This window comes from Suillus plorans (genome assembly GCF_016647745.1).
Source record: "Suillus plorans strain S12 chromosome Unknown HD556scaffold_2, whole genome shotgun sequence".
Taxonomy (NCBI): Eukaryota; Fungi; Basidiomycota; class Agaricomycetes; order Boletales; family Suillaceae; genus Suillus; species Suillus plorans.
Window position 1 is genome coordinate 616,665 of NW_024537386.1, and position 16,678 is coordinate 633,342.

The 16,678-nt window shown below is 48.6% G+C and overlaps 6 protein-coding genes across 6 annotated transcripts; 2 read left to right on the plus strand and 4 right to left on the minus strand.

Moving 5' to 3' along the window:
- Positions 1-1,470: 1,470 nt before the first annotated feature.
- HD556DRAFT_316353 (uncharacterized protein) lies at positions 1,471-5,291 on the plus strand. The gene is made up of 6 exons (XM_041310251.1): positions 1,471-2,050; positions 2,106-2,609; positions 2,664-2,750; positions 2,803-2,844; positions 2,893-3,890; positions 3,938-5,291. Exons 1-6 carry the CDS (start codon positions 1,792-1,794, stop codon positions 5,144-5,146), a joined length of 3,099 nt encoding a protein of 1,032 aa, XP_041166959.1. The 5' UTR covers positions 1,471-1,791; the 3' UTR covers positions 5,147-5,291.
- Positions 5,173-8,007, minus strand: HD556DRAFT_1468885 (uncharacterized protein; the record flags this gene model as incomplete). The annotated part of the gene is made up of 7 exons (XM_041308415.1): positions 5,173-6,458; positions 6,508-6,924; positions 6,984-7,176; positions 7,236-7,629; positions 7,700-7,794; positions 7,844-7,876; positions 7,934-8,007. Coding segments are annotated over 7 exons (2,229 nt in total), but the record flags the coding sequence as incomplete, so codon positions are not given.
- Positions 8,008-8,267: 260 nt separating this feature from the next.
- On the minus strand, positions 8,268-9,380 carry HD556DRAFT_1428601 (uncharacterized protein; the record flags this gene model as incomplete). Its single annotated transcript, XM_041304730.1, has 1 exon — positions 8,268-9,380. The coding sequence occupies one exon, from the start codon at positions 9,378-9,380 to the stop codon at positions 8,268-8,270; it is 1,113 nt and encodes a 370-aa protein (XP_041166961.1).
- Positions 9,381-11,232: 1,852 nt separating this feature from the next.
- HD556DRAFT_1322191 (uncharacterized protein) lies at positions 11,233-12,131 on the minus strand. The gene is made up of 4 exons (XM_041301374.1): positions 12,096-12,131; positions 11,953-12,032; positions 11,520-11,898; positions 11,233-11,464 (listed from the first exon to the last, which is right to left on the minus strand). Exons 3-4 carry the CDS (start codon positions 11,761-11,763, stop codon positions 11,280-11,282), a joined length of 429 nt encoding a protein of 142 aa, XP_041166962.1. The 5' UTR covers positions 11,764-11,898; positions 11,953-12,032; positions 12,096-12,131; the 3' UTR covers positions 11,233-11,279.
- HD556DRAFT_1322197 (eukaryotic translation initiation factor 3 subunit D) lies at positions 12,114-14,291 on the plus strand. Its single transcript, XM_041301375.1, has 6 exons — positions 12,114-12,680; positions 12,734-12,849; positions 12,902-13,034; positions 13,083-13,795; positions 13,890-14,082; positions 14,133-14,291. Exons 1-6 carry the CDS (start codon positions 12,189-12,191, stop codon positions 14,229-14,231), a joined length of 1,746 nt encoding a protein of 581 aa, XP_041166963.1. The 5' UTR covers positions 12,114-12,188; the 3' UTR covers positions 14,232-14,291.
- Positions 14,292-15,733, minus strand: HD556DRAFT_1322210 (uncharacterized protein). Its single transcript, XM_041301376.1, has 7 exons — positions 15,620-15,733; positions 15,485-15,558; positions 15,394-15,423; positions 15,206-15,328; positions 14,936-15,154; positions 14,446-14,885; positions 14,292-14,390 (listed from the first exon to the last, which is right to left on the minus strand). The coding sequence occupies exons 1-7, from the start codon at positions 15,648-15,650 to the stop codon at positions 14,348-14,350; spliced, it is 960 nt and encodes a 319-aa protein (XP_041166964.1). The 5' UTR covers positions 15,651-15,733; the 3' UTR covers positions 14,292-14,347.
- Between the last annotated feature and the right edge of the window lie 945 nt (positions 15,734-16,678).

The following is a 16,678-nucleotide window of genomic DNA, read 5'->3' on the forward strand; positions in this document are numbered from 1 at the left end:
CACGCGCTGTAACCTGGTGGTATCGCCTCCCATCTTCCGCCCACTAAGGGGTTCCCCTAGGCACACCCGCAGCAACGTACTTCCTATTGTTACCTCCGCAAGCTTCTTTCTTCTGACATAGATGCAGTTCCTTCTGCTCGGAATAATCAATGTCATCCTCTGGATGTAGGTCCCTCTTACCTGTCTCCTTCGCAGTTGACTTGATTCCACTTTAGCAGTTTTCTGCTACATCGCCCCTACATCTCCCTTTCTGCGCATGCCATGACTCAGGGGTGTCTCGTTCAGTCCCGATCCGCACAACCACCGCCGCACACTACCCGATCCTCTACCCCACGACCTTGAAAGCGCACCTACACAGCATATCGTCCTGGCAGCCTGTTGGTACAGATCGCCTGTTGTTAATGTTCCTCTCGCACAGGGTAAAGAGGTGCGCTGGATTCATTTTCTCAATGTACTACATGATTCGTGGATTTCTTTACTCCTAGAAAGAATGAGGACTTATACCCGACGAAAAGCATGTTCCTTCTCGTCCCCCTTCACTGAACCCCAATTCGTAGTAACCACCCGCTGCAGCGCAGATTGCCTTGGGGGAGCACGAAAGTGGCCGACAGTGTGTGGCCGATTCTAAACGGTTTTGCATGCGTTGTTCACTCTTTGTTACCCGTGTTCACCTTTCGTTCTCCGTTTACAAGCAGTCTTTTATGTCTAGTCACTTATGATTTCCCCTCAGTACCATCTGTCAATCGAACACTACGGTGAGTATATATCGAGCTATATACGTACTTCGACTCTTCTGACTACAGACTTAAATGTTTTGTCTTCCGGTCTCTAGGTATGCTGTCGTAGCATAAATCTCTCAAGTGAAGACTGCCCGTCTCTAGTCCTCCTTGAGACAGTTTCAGCATGATTCAGACGGATAGGATGAAGGGTTTTTGACAAGTCTTCAGCAAGACTGTTGCTGATGTTTGCAAAATGCGTGTCCTTCACACAAAGACGAGAAATGATCGATCCAAGAGCACAGTGACCATAAGTTCTATGTACGTGTTGATAGGACAACGCATGTGCGACGATAATTAATGCTAGTAACAACCCGGAAAATGTGTTCGGAACCGGTCTACAAGCAGAAACACTTGAAACGGCTGCTTCCATGCCTTTCCATCTCACCGGTCTTAATGATTAATATGCGCTGCCGCGGATCATCACGGTTGTAGTGAATTGAGACATACCCTGTTAACAGCGGCAGCGCTGGTACTGAAGCTTGAAGGCCTATGAGACTGATGTTAGCAATTATTGCCAATTATTTGAGGCTATGCTAGTCGCAATCGCTGAGTGGTGGATTATAGTGCGCGTGTTGCTAAACATCAACGTTTCAACTGCGCAACCTCAGTACCACTAGTATCAACTCAAAGCTGCGCTTGCGCATCCAATTATATACTCCAGATACAGGCTTGTGCAAGCAGACTCAAAGGAAAGACCGTGGAGCCAAGTTTAGATCCGTCGGTCCAGGGTAGTGCGGTTACGGTATTGCGCAATTGAGGAACGTGGACGCATCGGGTAGAATGGTGATGGGCAGGGTCTGTCGGTCGACCATTATTCTGCATCCTACCGTGCAAATCAACGATGTCTGATCGTTATGCACAATGAACGGACGGCCCTGAACGTCCGCAGCTACAAGAGCCTGTGTTCGACGGACGGAGATGAAATCCGTGTTGGTGGCGTGGTAAACGGTGGGAAGTCTGTGCACCTGGACCAAAAGTCTGGCAGCACTTCCCGTACTCGTCGTATTCCACGATGACCACGATCCTTTCTCCGTCGTGTTGCCCGGTCTTGAGGTCTTTCATTTTTCTGTCATTTTCCGCGTCTCTCCTTTCGACATTCGCACAGCCCGCAACACTTCCGTTCTATGACTGTTTCTCAGGAAGTGCATCACAGAAACTTTCTGTTGATACAGTGTACTCGCAAATAATCAATGGACAGACGCTGAATATCACGATTTTGGGGAATGCCTCCCAGCAGATCGTCGCATCTTCTGCTAACAGCACCAGCCTTTGTACGCATACTTACTCGTGTGCTTTAGCGGCATAACTCATGTTCTTCCCTCCAAGCTACCCTCTTCACGGAAGCCACGACGCTCACCATGAATACCTTTAGTAACAACTCTGCTTTGTGCGATACATTACGCCCACCTTCTCCTCTGCCATCTCTCGGTGGAAATTCTACATATTGCCCCATACCTGCAGGGCAATTTGCACTCTCTGCATCCATACCATTTAATACCCAGAATTCTTTGACAACTATGGACACGGAACTCCGAGCTGTCGACCCATCTGGAAACGAGATATTATGCCTTAGCGTTACAACCACACCACTTCATCCTGGACCACTTGATTCGCCGTATGGCAATGCCCACATCATATTCTGGGCAACAATTGCTCTTGCAGCAACTTATTGGCTCATTGTTGGGTTTGCTCGGATCGTATCTGCCTGGAGTCGGGGCTTTAGTAGACCTGGTCCGGGCATCTGGCACCGGTTTGAGAGTACTGGGTTCATTCTTGCTAGTGCTATCAGCGGTGAGCGTTTTTCAACATCACCTGCATTGATGAGATTTTGTAAGTAATTTTACATGCTCTGTTCGTATTTTTGCGGTGCTCATGGTTCATCAGGCTCCCCATCATTGCGTGACATCATCTTTCACACGCAGTGGTGTGCAGCCCTAGCTATGGTTGCTGTTCAGTGGCCGCCCTTTATTTGTGAGTAGCAATTCAGAATTTGATATACACCACACGTGCTCATGAATTTCAGATCCCCTACTTTCGCAAACTGCCTGGGCATCGCTGACGTATAGTAGGTTTAGATCTGAATAGTGCCGTACGAACTGCTAATGGTCTGTAGACATCACATTGAACGCACATTCCATACACTGGAATCCACTGAATGTCCAACCGTATAATCCACCATCAGACTTCGCCGATCAGTTGGCCGATCCAACTTCTGTTATCTACATTGACCAGTCAATTCCGAACACAATTTTCCTACTTCCACCGAACACTACAACTGGGATGCAATCCTTTGCATGGAGTGTTGGAGTACAACCCCAAGATCTCTTTGCGATCTGCTTAACCCTGTTCTTGGCCATTATAGCTGGGACAATCTTGCTCAGTCTGTTCCTATGGACGGTAGATTGGATATTTTCACAACGGCCGTCAGGCAGTTTATCAAGTTCTGCTGTGCTTACAAACGCAGCGAGCAAGGGTCATATGCCACGGCTTTCAGCGGCCAGTAAGGACATGCTCGACACCAGTGGAGATGAGAGCAGATCATCAACTGGATTTGGCCACAACTATACTTTACTCAGAAGGCGCTTATTTCGACCGGAAGTCAGCTCTTTTCACTCTAGCGTGCTCATAGGAAACCTTGTGCGCGTTCTCGTCCTTTTTCATTTACCCGTCACCATATTCTCGTGCTACGAATTTTCAACAGGAAGCTCAGCATCTTCAGTAGCCCTTGGCGCCCTCTCATTCGCACTCTTCTCTGTAATCGCTCCTTCTCTTCTGCTCCTGCGGCTAAGCCGGACGTTAACAACCAAATTATACGATGAAACACGTACTCTTCTTGCGTTAGGTCCACTCTACAATCACTACCGCCAGAACTCGCAGCTTTTCTCAGGCTTGCTTTTTCTGTCCAACCTCGTCCTCGGGGTGACTATAGGGTGCGCACAGCACAGTGGAACAGCACAAGCGATTGTAATTTTAGTGGCAGAAGTTGTTAGCGCTTTGGTCACGAGCGTATGGTTACCATGGGGTGCAGGAGCAGGCATGGGCCTCATCAGCTTCCTATTTTGCGTTGCACGTATCGTGGTTGCCGTGCTGCTAGTCATTTTGACCCCAACTGTAAGGCCGCCTGTCTCCGTGAAGTCTAATGCTAACAGCTCGTTCAGATTTCAATAGGCGCAGGCGCAGGCGGTTGGGTAGCCTATGGCATACTGATCGTCCTTTGCCTTGTTTATCTTACGTTGTTTCTGATTCTTGTTATCAAGGTCATCGAAGCTGTTGTGCGCATTGTTGGTCGGGTCGGCTTTGATCACTCCAGACGGCCAGTTGATAGCGGATTGATCGGTGTGCTTTCTCTTCTCGGATGTTGCGGGCCACGGAGAGGTGGTCGCGAACGAAGACACTATAAAGCCACGGAAGTACGACATTCACCTGTTGCGCGAGACTCTTTCGCTGCACGTGATTCATCTCCCTATGTGCCACCCAACGCATCTTTCGCGCAGAAAGACAAGGGTTCCAGCTCCTCTCATCATTCCGGTGGGCCCCCGCCATCAGTATTGCGACCCGAGCATGCTCTGCAGCCTTACAGAGAGGACAGCGATGACGATGCAGAAAGTGGTTATATCATGGGCGCGTGGCAGCCATTCCCAGGGCCAGGTCCCCGCAGCTCATACGACCGCACATCCATTAGTACACCTCCCCAACACTCCAATTCAGGTTTCTCCCGCATCGGTGGCGGTCGCGCCCACTATGACTCACCGTACGCGATTGCCAGCGAGACTGGAGGGAGCTCAACTTTCACGTTCCCTAGCATGGAACGCAAGCGCAGTGGGCCGGTGTCTGTTGGCACACCAACGAAGACGATCTATGACGATGAAGAACTACCTACTCCAACTGCTTCCATAGCGAATGTTGCGCGCCTTCCTGCGCTCATGGGCTCTGGACTACCTACTGGAGCAATGTTGCCACACATGCGCACGAAGAGTCAAACAGCAGTTATTATTGGAGATGTAGCTGCATTGAATGCAACACCTGTAAATGCTCCTACGCAGGAGGAGCATCCTTCGATGGCGACCAAGACGAATAGCGGGGAATCGAACAACAGTGATCCTGACCAGCCAAAGAAGAGACATTGGTACAACATTCGAAGGAATCGTAGGCACAGCGAGGGTGATCGACTGGACAGTGGAGTGAGTGAGGTGGAGCCTGAAGGCAGTTCATCTCCCAAGGATTCTGGAAAGTCGTTCGTCGTTATCCGGGCACGAAAGCCTCAATCATCACAACCCGATACTCATCCACACATTCACAAGGTTAGATACTCAATGGACGAAACTGGAGCAGGACCTTCTTCGCAAGCAAAATCTCTGAAGCCATGAATTGACATTATAATGTACATACACGCCTTTTACGCTTTGTTTTTACCTTGTCCTACTTTGCATTTATGATGTACCACCTCGTGATTCTTACGGTACGCATCATCTTGCATATGTAATATTTACTGCACTCGTGTATCTGAACCACACTCTGTTTTGTGTTGCTGGTACGTACGGTTACAGTACTGGATTTGATACATGCCCTTGACATGAGATAAATTAAGTTGTCGTGATTAAACCGAAATAAGATGTCCACGGGAGTTCCGAGTTAGTGAAAGGTAATTAGGGTCGTTCAGTCATCCACAGGACTGCTGGTGTCACTTCCTAACCAGAATATTCGCCAGTCCTGCCACTCCTTCCGCCACCACCCATATACACCTTCCTCGGCCTTCGCGCGCGATAAAAGTTCCTCCGTCTCAAACGAGCTGGTAGACATGGTGGACATGGCGGAATTCATTCTCTCCAACTGAGGTGCACCGATGTAACGACGCCAACGTCCTCCAACCGTGAGGAACCCAGCCTCGCCGAGTGGATTCTGCGCAAAGGGTGGCTCAGGAAGTACCTTGCCTTTACCCTTACAATTCCCGGAAAGATATGATAGAGGCACTTCATGCGCCTCAACGCCTTCGTCGCCCATCCCAATCAACTGTAAGAAAGGTTCAGGGACTTCTTGTGGACTGACCGGCTCTGGCAAATGCGTTCGGACGGTCACGCTCGAAGGCGGGAAATCCCAGGTTATGGTGTACAAAGGAGGCGTGGCTTGGATACATGCGGGAAGGGGGGCAGCAACGATGTGTGTGATTTTGCCACGTGTGAGGACAAAAACGCTGCTGTAGGAGGCACCAAGGTGAGGAATATGTATGGTTGGGATATCGGCTTTTGAGGGCAGAACCCAAGCGCCTTTGTGTTCTTTTCCAGCCGCGAAATCGACCGAACCTCGAGACCGACGACTTGGGAAAGATCCTCCAGTGTTCAATGTCAGGCTGGATCCACTTCCACCTACAGGGGAAAGATTGCTAACGCTCCCTCCACTTTCGAACATGTCCACTTCCGTGACTGCTGAATCAGCTACTCGTATGATTCCAGCCCTTTTGTCGAACACCACAAAAATTGCTGTTTGGGCTTCATATGCGATGTTCACAGGTGCAGCTACGGGTGTACGCGGGTTGCTCGAGGCATCTGCGGAAGCTATACGGTTATGACTATACCCAACACTCGTTCGAGAAGATCCAACATCAGACAGGGATCGAAATGTGTCTTGTACGCATTGCTGAACGAAAGTAAGAGAGCGTGGTGGGGATGGAGTGTAAAATTCCTGTAGAGAGTCTTGTAGTCAAATTAAACATCAGAAGATCGATACACACCTTCACGAAATGAAAAGCCCGCTCTCCTCTCGGAGTCTCGTATAAAAGTATGTTGGTCTTAGTTGCCACAGCAAGCAGTGCACGGCGAGTGGAGCTCGTGCTACCTTCGTGCCAGAGGGCATAGGAAACCACACTAGTATTCGACATTCTGGACCCAGTCGACGAGAGTGACGTAAAATCAGTAGCCCAGCGCAATGGTAAATCGTCAACGACATCCCAAGATGATTCTCTCTTTGGTGTCGACGGGCGATTTGTATTTGATGTTGGAAGGAAACTGGCTCGTCGCTTACGAGTGGGGGGCTCGGTGATGAGATTTCGTAAGCCTCTCGTAATACTATTTGCTGGTCTGTGCTTCTTCACTGGTGTCTCTTGGGGATGCCAGTCTGACAACCTGTGCAAATCAACTGGCTGTGCGTCCTGGAATAGCAAAGTGAATACGTGGGATGACGTGAGGGAAGACTAAGTGACTGTCTCACTTGATGCGCGATGGTCCACCTCGCCAGGCTGGTCAGACTTGCGAGTTTATACATTCTGAGAAAGCGCGGGGATTCTTGATGCGCGCCAGGAGATAGAGAATCTTCGAGCTCAGGACCGACCAGAGCAAGTACGACCCCCTGCGGGGCACTTTCACCGGCGTCTTCGTACTCCAACAGCGACAACTGGTAAACACTGTAATATACTGTCCGTTAATAGCTAGGCAAGGGGAATATGAATGATCGTTTGCTTACGCCTCTCCTGTCCACATTACTTTGGCCTGTGCGTCAGCAGGTCCCTTCTGGATGAGGCCAGTCACCCCATCAGGACTTGTCTCATCAGCCCACTTTGCAGGGAACATGTTAAGGACTGACAGCCCGACATCGGTGCCCATGAGCAGGAGACGATCATGCTGGAGAGGAAGAATACATCTGATAGGCGCAGTTGAGTGTGGCAAAAAACGGGATCCGAAATGATGGATTGAGAGATGAGTTGGGGACAGATGTTCCTCTGGTATGTGCAGAGAAGGCTCCAGCGATGGTTCGGGGGTTGTGTATTCATCGGGAAGTACCTGCGGGGGAGCAGGAAGATCTGCATTTATTGTTAAGCGCTGCAGTGTTGAGCTGCGACACTCTGGGATAGAGTCGTCTTGATATTCCTCCGAGTCCTGTGCGATGCCAGATGAGTACATCGTAGCATCATGAGGCAGAATAGACACATACAGCAGCTTGCGAAGACCCATCTTCACTCCAGCCTCTAGCTCGCCTGCGCTGAAATTCCTCGGCAGTGACGTCTGCATAACGCTCTGCGGCTCTAAATTCCGATCAAAAGCTAGCATACTGACCAAGGCTAGCGTGCTCACCTCTTTTCTATCCAGCCTCTCCAGCGACCAAAGCTACCATCAGTGAATACGTGAGATTATGTCGATCAATGGGTTCTCCTGTCTGCGCACCGTGAATTTGGACCACTTTGAGCTGCAACATCGTTATAAGTTGGAAGGTCCCCAGAACCCTGTTCATCTCGCTCAGCGCCCTGAGTGTAAGTCTCAAAACTCTCAACAGTGCCTCCTGGCGACGTGGACATTTCTGTTACCAAATCTACAGAGTCAGCGCTCAGCAGATACAAGGGTGCTGTGTTTGTTTGTAATGTGGCTAATAACCGGCTGTGCAGGAAAGGAGACAAAGTAATGGCATGTCAAAACTAACAATACACACTACTAGCATGCAGATTTGCGTAGTACTTTATGATTGAACTGGTTGTCAGTGTATTGGACAAGGAAAGTCATTTCAAGAAAACGCCAGTCCCGTGAATGTCGCTACAGCGCCCACCAGTGCTCCGCCAGCGGCAACACCGAGATTCCCCTTTTTTTTCCGCCCTTTCTCTTCTTCCTCCGTCAGACGTTGTTGAAGGAATTCCGCTGCACCCCCCTCCTTAGCTAATATAACCCATCGGTGCTCTTGTGAGCTTCCATTCGGCAGCACTCGGACGCTGAAACCTAGTTTTTCTGCGTCGCACTGTACAGCCTTGAGATCGATCAATGGGACAGAGAATAACATGGCAGGTGCAACCCCTGATGATTGCGTGAGATTGTCGAGGAATAATGATCTCTCATCTGCACTCATTGTTCGTGCCAAAGGATTTGGCTTCCTTTCGCAATCGGCATCAAGGAAGATAGTTTTGTTCATATCGACGAAGTCACTTGTGGGGTGGCTAGAAAGTGGTTCTGTGGACACCAGACTCGCAGTCGGAGTCTGCAGCGTGCACGGCATAAGACGTGACAGGCCGGTACCCGGACTAGCATGACCAGTTGCGTATGCCTCGTTTCCCGCCCTGGAGCTGATTTCTGGAGCTTCTTCCGGAGGTGATTCAGGACTAGTTAAAGTCCGTCTCCATCGCATTATTGCTCTCTGACCATCGCCATCGCCACCACCACCATCATGATCATCATGATCTTCACCGTCGGATACGTTACTCATCATTCCTGGTTGGAGAAGTCTCTCTACGATTTCGGAAGATGTGGTGGAGAGTGAAGTGAGACTTCCCGCTGGAAGAAGGGCAAAACGAACAGAGAGTCGGCGTTTGAGATTCTTGGATTGGGTGGGTGTTTCAGTGGAAACGGAAGAACGCTCGTCATTGGAATTTACAATGCGCAAGGATGACATTTCGTCCACGATATCTTCTGTGGCACCACTAGTCCGATCCGACATCGTAGGCTCAATATAAGGACAGCCGGAGCGAGGATGTCCCTGCCTGGGTCGGTGGCATGTCTTGCAGTGGGGAGTACGGCGCGGAGACGTGCCTGGAGTTGAAAGATCTGTGGTCATTCCAACACTAGAGCAAGTTTTGGCTTTGGATGACGTTGATAGTGAATTTGGGTTGGCAGAACGAGTGACAGGCATCATTCTGCCAATCAGATAAAATTGTATGACGAGTTAGAGGGTAAGTGAATATGAACAACAACCTGAGAGTTTCTGTTGCAAGTCAAGGGCAAGGTATTTAACGCCCTTTGATGATTCTCTCCTCTGCAAAAAGCACCTTCGGAGTTAAATAATACGATCGATGAAAATGGCTGTAAAGACAATAGACTTTGTTTAGTCCAAGAAAGCTCCATTAGTGAATCTTTGGCTGTTCTCACCGGTGTCCAAGACAACTATATGTCAGACGCACTTTAAAGATCTGCTCACAAAAAGGCGTCGCGACTCGCGACCGTGACTGGCTCCTGAACAGTCGAAGTCACGTGTGCGATCGTTGTCAACGGCAAACCTTGTGTGGAGACCAGCATCCTGGTAGCTACTACTAGGTTCAGCGTCCAGACATGCTGTCACAACGCACCAGTGCTTTGCACTTGAAGCTGAGCGTCCTTATTCTCATCAAACAAAATTTGGTTTAATTTTGTTCTTAGTTTATTTCCGTCATGCCACTCATCATGATTCAGTAATGCGGCAGGGGAGCGTTGCATTGGGCATTTGTCCCCTCATTACTCCATCAATGGCCCGTGCATGTCCAGCTTTGCTTTATAATCACACACTCTCGCATCCTTGGGACGACGGTGTTATCTATGTGGACCGACACCGTGACATATCCTGACTTTCAAACGCTTCAGGATACGTCCACTACCGTACCGCGAATTGTACTACATCACAATCAATATTTTTGATGCTACTAGACATAAATATGTGAATAAATGTATGTATGGTGTATGTTAGTCATGGTTTCTGCGGTCTTGTCGATGTCCCTCATAGCTGGTTCAAATGGCGTGCATCTGCCAACTTCAACCCTACAACACCCTACCTGAGGTTAGTCTGTTAATGGGCCCCTGCGAGCCTCTTTATCCAGCAAAGTAAGCCACGAGTTTTGTGTCGCTGGCATGGAACTGACTTGACTATATAAGAGCAGCTATTTTTTTGCCGTCATCTGCTCTATGAAATAGATCTCTACCACGACGCCGCACCGTATGATCTATGCGTATTTATTTATCTTGAGCATTCCTGGTCAGCATTGAAACTGTATGGCTTAATGATTATGAAGTAGAGGCCCCGAGTCAGTCATGCTCCGCCGTCACCTCAGCACACATCACCATCCATCATAATCCGACCGGTCGTATAATAAGAGGCTCCTTTCAACTGTCATCCACGGAAGTCTAAGGAGCCCTCGAACACGGAAAGTCTACCCATATTTGTGCTTCAAATTTCACTAGGGATACTCTCGAACCCTCTTGATCCCCGAACTGACACTTCCTTGCTTCAGGTGCTAGTAATTTAGCAAGCACTGGCTTTACCCCTCTCACGTTTTGTGTATGCCTAAATGACAGGATGCCTAGTCAATAATTCAACCATGCCACACGAATGGCAGCGTTTATTATCGTTGCCTTCACAAGACAGTTCAATAATTCCAAACTTAACCTTCTGTTTTGTGTATTTTTTAAATCAGCTACTAAATAAGTCCTTCAAGCAATCATGTGCATAAAGACCGAGACAGCATGCAGTGAGTCGTGGTTCTCTAGTTTGTTGCAGGGGTCGGTGTTCTCACCTGACAGCAAGACAGGTGTCAGCCGCTTACACTCAAGAGCAAGAGCAAGAGCCTGCACCCTAGTTTATGCAATTTCTCCCGGTCAGAACAACTCAAGTATTACCAAAGTTCGGTTCTTGCCGTGACCGTCCTCATAATATTTCATGCTGCCCAAAAGGACACCTTCCATATATCCGAAGTCTCGCATGTCATTACATTACATGCAGACTCTGGCGGTGTTAAGACACAGTCATAACAAAAAAAAACATACTTCTTATTACTCATTCCTGTCATCTCTTGTCATCATCACCGCGTCGCTTCTTGGATGTTTTAGATTTCTTCGATTTTTTGGATTTTTTGGATTTCTTTAGGGCTTTTTCTTCTTTCCTCTGTGCCAAAATGTAGTCCCGCATAGGATCTTCAGGATCGATGGAAATAACCGAAGATGCATCTGAATCCGATGCATGACCTCCATCTGGGACGGCAACACGCATTAAAGTCTGCCTGCAATTTAGAAGGGGGCCACTCACCAATGATCATCTCTGGCCTGGCATTCAAACTCTGTTCCTCAGGTTCCTCCCATTCTCCATCACCGCCTTTCACCTTTGGCTGTTTATAGTTCTTTACGTGGTCTACACGCAGCGTCTTGCCCAGGACATTGGCACCGTTGAGGTTATCGACAGCCAATACAGTGGACCTTTGATCTTCATACATAAGGAAGGCAAATCCCCTCGGGTTTCCAGTCGTTTTGTCCCGAGGGAGATTAACATCCATAACTTCCCCATACCTTTCCAAGTGGTTCAACGATATTCAAATAGCTAGAGTAATTGACGCACTGGGAAAATATGGTGATCACGTCACCTTCAGTCAAGTCAAAGTGCAGACCGCCAATGAAAACATACGCAGAATCTAGTGTAATGCGCGCGTCAGAGCACCGGAACACCGCAGTGAACTGCGACTCACCCTTGTATTCATCATGCCATGAACCTGAAATCCCGAGTTCAAGTTCACGCTCATTAATCTTATTTATTTCCCGAACGACGCTGCCAAAATTCAAGAATTAGATGGAATGACTTCGGAGGAAACGATCATAGATTCATACCCACTTCATGACTGTAGAGGATGAAGACAAGATTCCCACGCCCTCCTGAACTCAAAATTTCGGTAGCTCATCTTGTTTGCCATCAACGCAGACCACAATGGCTTCCTTCACTTTACCGCCAATTCATGACAATCCTGATGGAGGATGGGGTCCATCGTCTTCTAACATTCCTGAACAGTTCAAGTTCAAGGACATTCCATATGCGCCATACTCAAAGTCTGATAAGCTCGGCCGCTTCGCTGATTGGAATGATACCACAGGCGATACTCGCCAAACTGCAGTAGGACTTCCCTCAACAAGGGATGCCCGCGGTCCAGGTCGGTCGAGAAGAGATGGTGCTCAGGCATTCGGCAGTGGGACTGCCAGTGCTTTCGCTTACTTCCATGTGGAAGACGAATCCAGCTTCTCTCTGGTGGACAATAAAGCTGCTCCTCCACGCAGGGGTGGATTCACCCGTGGAAGGGCTACTGGCCGTGGCGGTATGTCCTTTGCCAATCGGGGGGTTGCTCAACGAGGTGGCCGTGGTGGTTTTAATAACCGAGGGGGCGCACAGCGTGGGGGTCGGAAAGGATGGAGAGATTGGGAAAAGGTTCACTGCGTGTCCTATTTACTTCTAGTCCAACTAATATTTTCATGGATCAGACAAATCGCACTCGTGAATCGTCTGTTGCGATCAGTCCACAATGGACCATGTTGGAGGAGATTGAGTTCCATCGGCTTGCCAAGCTCAAGCTTGAAGTCGATGAGCCGGAAGATATGTGAGTGTTTCTGGTTCTTCTGCTATCGTTCCCTATCGAAGACAGCCACTAGTGACACTTACGGCCGCGTCTTTGCGTATGATAAATCATATGATCGAATTACAACGAAGACCGAACGCCCGTTACAACTCGTGGACCGCATTAAGTATAACACCACAACTTCTGATGATCCCGTCATCCAGCAGGTATGTTCTGCTATCTCTGCACCTTATGTTGCCTAATGTCGTACATAGTTAGTCTCCAAAAATGTTGCCAATGTCTACACCACAGATGCTATTTTGTCGGTCCTCATGTGCGCACCTCGATCAGTCAACCCTTGGGATATTGTCATTCTCCGTGAGGGTAATAATCTTTACTTCGATAAGCGTGATGGTGGTCCATTTGACACTGTTACGGTGAACGAAAACGCTTCGGACCCTCCGCAAGACCCTGCACCCCCAAACCCAAATAACCCGGCCGAGAAGACAGCGGTTCCAGAGCCACCATCCATTAATTCGGCTACGTCACTTTCTTTGGAAGCGACTTACATCAATCAAAACTTTGGATTCCAATCTGTTCAGGAAAACATCACGGCAGACTTTGCCCACCCTAACCCATTTTACGGCCCAGAAGAGACAGAGCCTTTAGCATCTTGCGGATACCGCTACCGTGTTTTCGACCTCGGTATCACGGAGGACGAAGATGTGAAAATCTGTATCCGCACTGAAGTGGATGCTTATGTTCCCGGACCAGGAAATCCACAAGAGGGCCACGGATTGGTCACCATTCGTGCATTGAACGAATTTGACCCCCGTGCCCAAGGAGCAGGCGGTGCTCCTGACTGGCGGTCCAAGCTGGATTCACAGCGTGGCGCTGTAGTTGCTACAGAAATGAAAAACAATAGTTGCAAACTTGCCAAGTGGACTGTACAGAGTGTGCTGGCAGGAGCTGAACTAATGAAAATAGGGTAAGCACCGTTTCTTATTTGAACTTTCAAGCACTTTGTTCTTTTTTGTGTTTAACAACTCCCAGTGTCGAACATTTCTGACCTGCGTTCATAGTTATATCTCGCGTGGAAACCCTAAAGACAACACGCGACACGTCATTCTGAGCACAGCTTCCATGCGTCCAACCGACTTTGCTGCTCAGTTAAATGTCTCTCTCGCCAATGGCTGGGGTATCGTCAGAACGATCACCGATTTATGTATGAAAATGCCTGAGGGCAAGTACGTCCTTATTAAGGACCCCAATAAGGTAAAAGTCACACTACCCTATTTGGGTCCATTCTAATTCATATGTTTCAGTCGGTGATCCGTCTCTACGCTGTGCCTATGACTGCTTTCACTATCGAGGACGAGGACGGTGAGGGGTACGAAGGGGATGAACCCGAGTCCGCGGCTTGAAGATACTCTTTCACACCGAGCTATGTATCTTAGTGTGCAAAATATATATGCATTCCAAGAATGCGTGAGACACTGTTTACAAAGAGATGTATGCGACGGTGTTCAAACTGAAATCGTCAGGAAGCCAAGAGCAATTCAACTGCTCTCTCGATGTTTGGACTACAAGTCACATGTTAGAACCTGACACTATCTTTGGAATAATAGGACAGCTAACCTCCTTTGTAACGCCCCGACGATAACGGCTCGTTGCATATTTGGGAACATTGTTGTCAACTGAGTAATCTCAGCGTCAGTCGGGACACGAACCCCTGTGGTGCCTTGCTCGTTCCTCCCCGTGAGTTCGTTAACCCATTCCCGCATGACAGAACCTCCTGTTTCTTCTGTGCCTGCGGAAGGACGCGCGGTGGCAATTATCTCTTCATTCCCGACGTCAGGGCTTGGCGCTTGATGGGTTGTTTCGGGACGAGCGCGGGTAGACCGTCGTGGTGCACGAGTAGAGCCCACTAATGGAAGTAAGAAACGCGTACTAAAGCGAATTACGGACGGGGACAGTCGCCAGCTTTTAATATTGACAAGTTCTGAACGATATATGTAGCCAGTGAGCAGTCCAACGACCGCCGAAGCAAATGAACCCGGAAGGTGCCCTAAAGCAAGCTGATGATAGTTATATTAACGATAGAACATGGACCAAATCCAGGTATTACCTGAGAAGCGAGTATGTACATGAACGCTTTATTGCTTCCAGTAATTCCAAATATTCGAAAATGGTACGCCGGAGGAATTAGCCTGTACCACTGATATAGGATGCTGAACAGTAGCGCCGATGGACCAGATGGGATCTGGTTGATTCCTATGTTGTGGAATAGTATGAGGGCAAGAAACTCTAGTATCGTTGCAAGTAGAACGGAGGCAACGGTAAATGACTTTATTATAGGTTAGGGCATCAACATCAGAACGGATATGTTGCTACGCACCGCGAATTTGACACTTCCAAACTGACGTTCTACGTGTACACCGACGCCATACAGCACAATCACAGCAATGAGGAGATCGCTTGAATTTGAGAACGCAGTATGGTGAAGCAAGAGACGCCAGTACTGTAAAGAAGTAGTTCTAGTTCAGATTCAGTTTTATGAAGCATGAACGGACTTCACTCGGATACCTGATGGTTGCGTGACACGTGAGGCACGAGCTGCAAGAATATAGTTAGCTGAGCTAAAAAGTCCTTCTGTTTTACTGATCAAGACTCGAACCTGAAGGTGTAAGTAGTGCTTGACATCGAATATGCCACCGACAATGGATGTCAATGCGCTACCCATCATGAGACCTGTAACACAGTAGGGAAGAGTAAGTGAACTGGTTCATGAAGTGAAGCAGCCTCGTTAAACCTTTGGTGACGGGAGCGTGCTCGAATGACATGATGATGCTTGGGAGGACTCAAGAGTAACACGTCGAGGTCACCGGGTGCTGGTGGGTAGGTTGTGCATTCAGGCGCTCAGACTGTGGCTGTGCACTTTTCTCCCTGGCTGTGAATCCTGTGATGATGCCATGAATCATGATTTACCTGATGCCACGGTACTCATTATCTAGTCAAGGATCGAGTCTGGACGGACTTGAACTCAAGTAAGTACCGGTATGGCATGAGTCATGACTCGCTAATTTTTGTTCGTCTACTAGTCGTTGTCTTGGCGCAAAGAGACAGTGTATCGCTCGCGGACCCTGCCGCTGCGTGCGGTCTACTGTCTACATGCACTGGTATAACTCGTATATTAGCTCGGGCCACTAGGTGCACATGAAAGCCGTTTCAATCATGCGTATGGACTCGAACGTGTTTGGGCTCTACTTGTCTTATCGACTCAGAATTCTCACTATCTCAACCTAGAACCTCATAATCTTTATCAATGGCGGCCACCCCGTCTAGTCATTTTCCCTGGTCGCTTCGGTAAAGAAGTAGCTGACGGACTTGCTAAAATTCCTGGCTTCCATCTCCATTCGCAGGGACGTCTTTCACATTTACCGAATAATCCAACCTGTGGCACCGGATTAGGCTTAGGATTGTTTTGTGATCTTGAACTGACGATTTCTAGAAAGCGTCCTTGTTCTTACTAGATCTGCCATACAATGTATTGGCTGGCTTGTGGACAGACAACGGTACCTCTATCAATGACGGAAGGTTGCGACCTCATTCTCCTTGTCCCGTGTCATGATCCACCGACAATTACTTCCCCTAGGGGTAAGAATTTCAAACTGGATCGATAAGGACATTGATTGTCTAGGCACCGAGGCTCACGCGTCTCATTCTTGCGTGTGACTTGCGCCGTTATAACAGCGCACGGGTACACATTTTGCAGTACCAGACGATTCAGTTGATCAGCAGAATACGGCAGATGCAAGGATTTAGATTCCAAGGACTCCGCGGAACTGTGAGTGCCAATAATGGATGAATT

Excerpts from the sequence above, each read along its gene's own strand:
- HD556DRAFT_1322210 (XM_041301376.1), bottom strand. The coding sequence starts at position 15,650 with ATGTCATTCGAGCACGCTCCCGTCACCAAAG. Across the intron at positions 15,559-15,619 it reads GCACGCTCCCGTCACCAAAG|GTCTCATGATGGGTAGCGCA; the intron begins GTTTAACGAGGC and ends ACTGTGTTACAG. Across the intron at positions 14,391-14,445 it reads GTCGGGGCGTTACAAAGGAG|TCCAAACATCGAGAGAGCAG; the intron begins GTTAGCTGTCCT and ends TGTGACTTGTAG.
- HD556DRAFT_1322191 (XM_041301374.1), bottom strand. The coding sequence starts at position 11,763 with ATGGATGTTAATCTCCCTCGGGACAAAACGACTGGAAACCCGAGGGGA. Across the intron at positions 11,465-11,519 it reads CAGGCCAGAGATGATCATTG|ATGGAGGTCATGCATCGGAT; the intron begins GTGAGTGGCCCC and ends TTGCCGTCCCAG.
- HD556DRAFT_1322197 (XM_041301375.1), top strand. The coding sequence starts at position 12,189 with ATGGCTTCCTTCACTTTACCGCCAATTCATGACAATCCTGATGGAGGA. Across the intron at positions 12,681-12,733 it reads GATGGAGAGATTGGGAAAAG|ACAAATCGCACTCGTGAATC; the intron begins GTTCACTGCGTG and ends TTCATGGATCAG. Across the intron at positions 13,035-13,082 it reads ATGATCCCGTCATCCAGCAG|TTAGTCTCCAAAAATGTTGC; the intron begins GTATGTTCTGCT and ends TGTCGTACATAG.
- HD556DRAFT_316353 (XM_041310251.1), top strand. The coding sequence starts at position 1,792 with ATGACCACGATCCTTTCTCCGTCGTGTTGCCCGGTCTTGAGGTCTTTC. Across the intron at positions 2,610-2,663 it reads ACCTGCATTGATGAGATTTT|GCTCCCCATCATTGCGTGAC; the intron begins GTAAGTAATTTT and ends ATGGTTCATCAG. Across the intron at positions 3,891-3,937 it reads TAGTCATTTTGACCCCAACT|ATTTCAATAGGCGCAGGCGC; the intron begins GTAAGGCCGCCT and ends CAGCTCGTTCAG.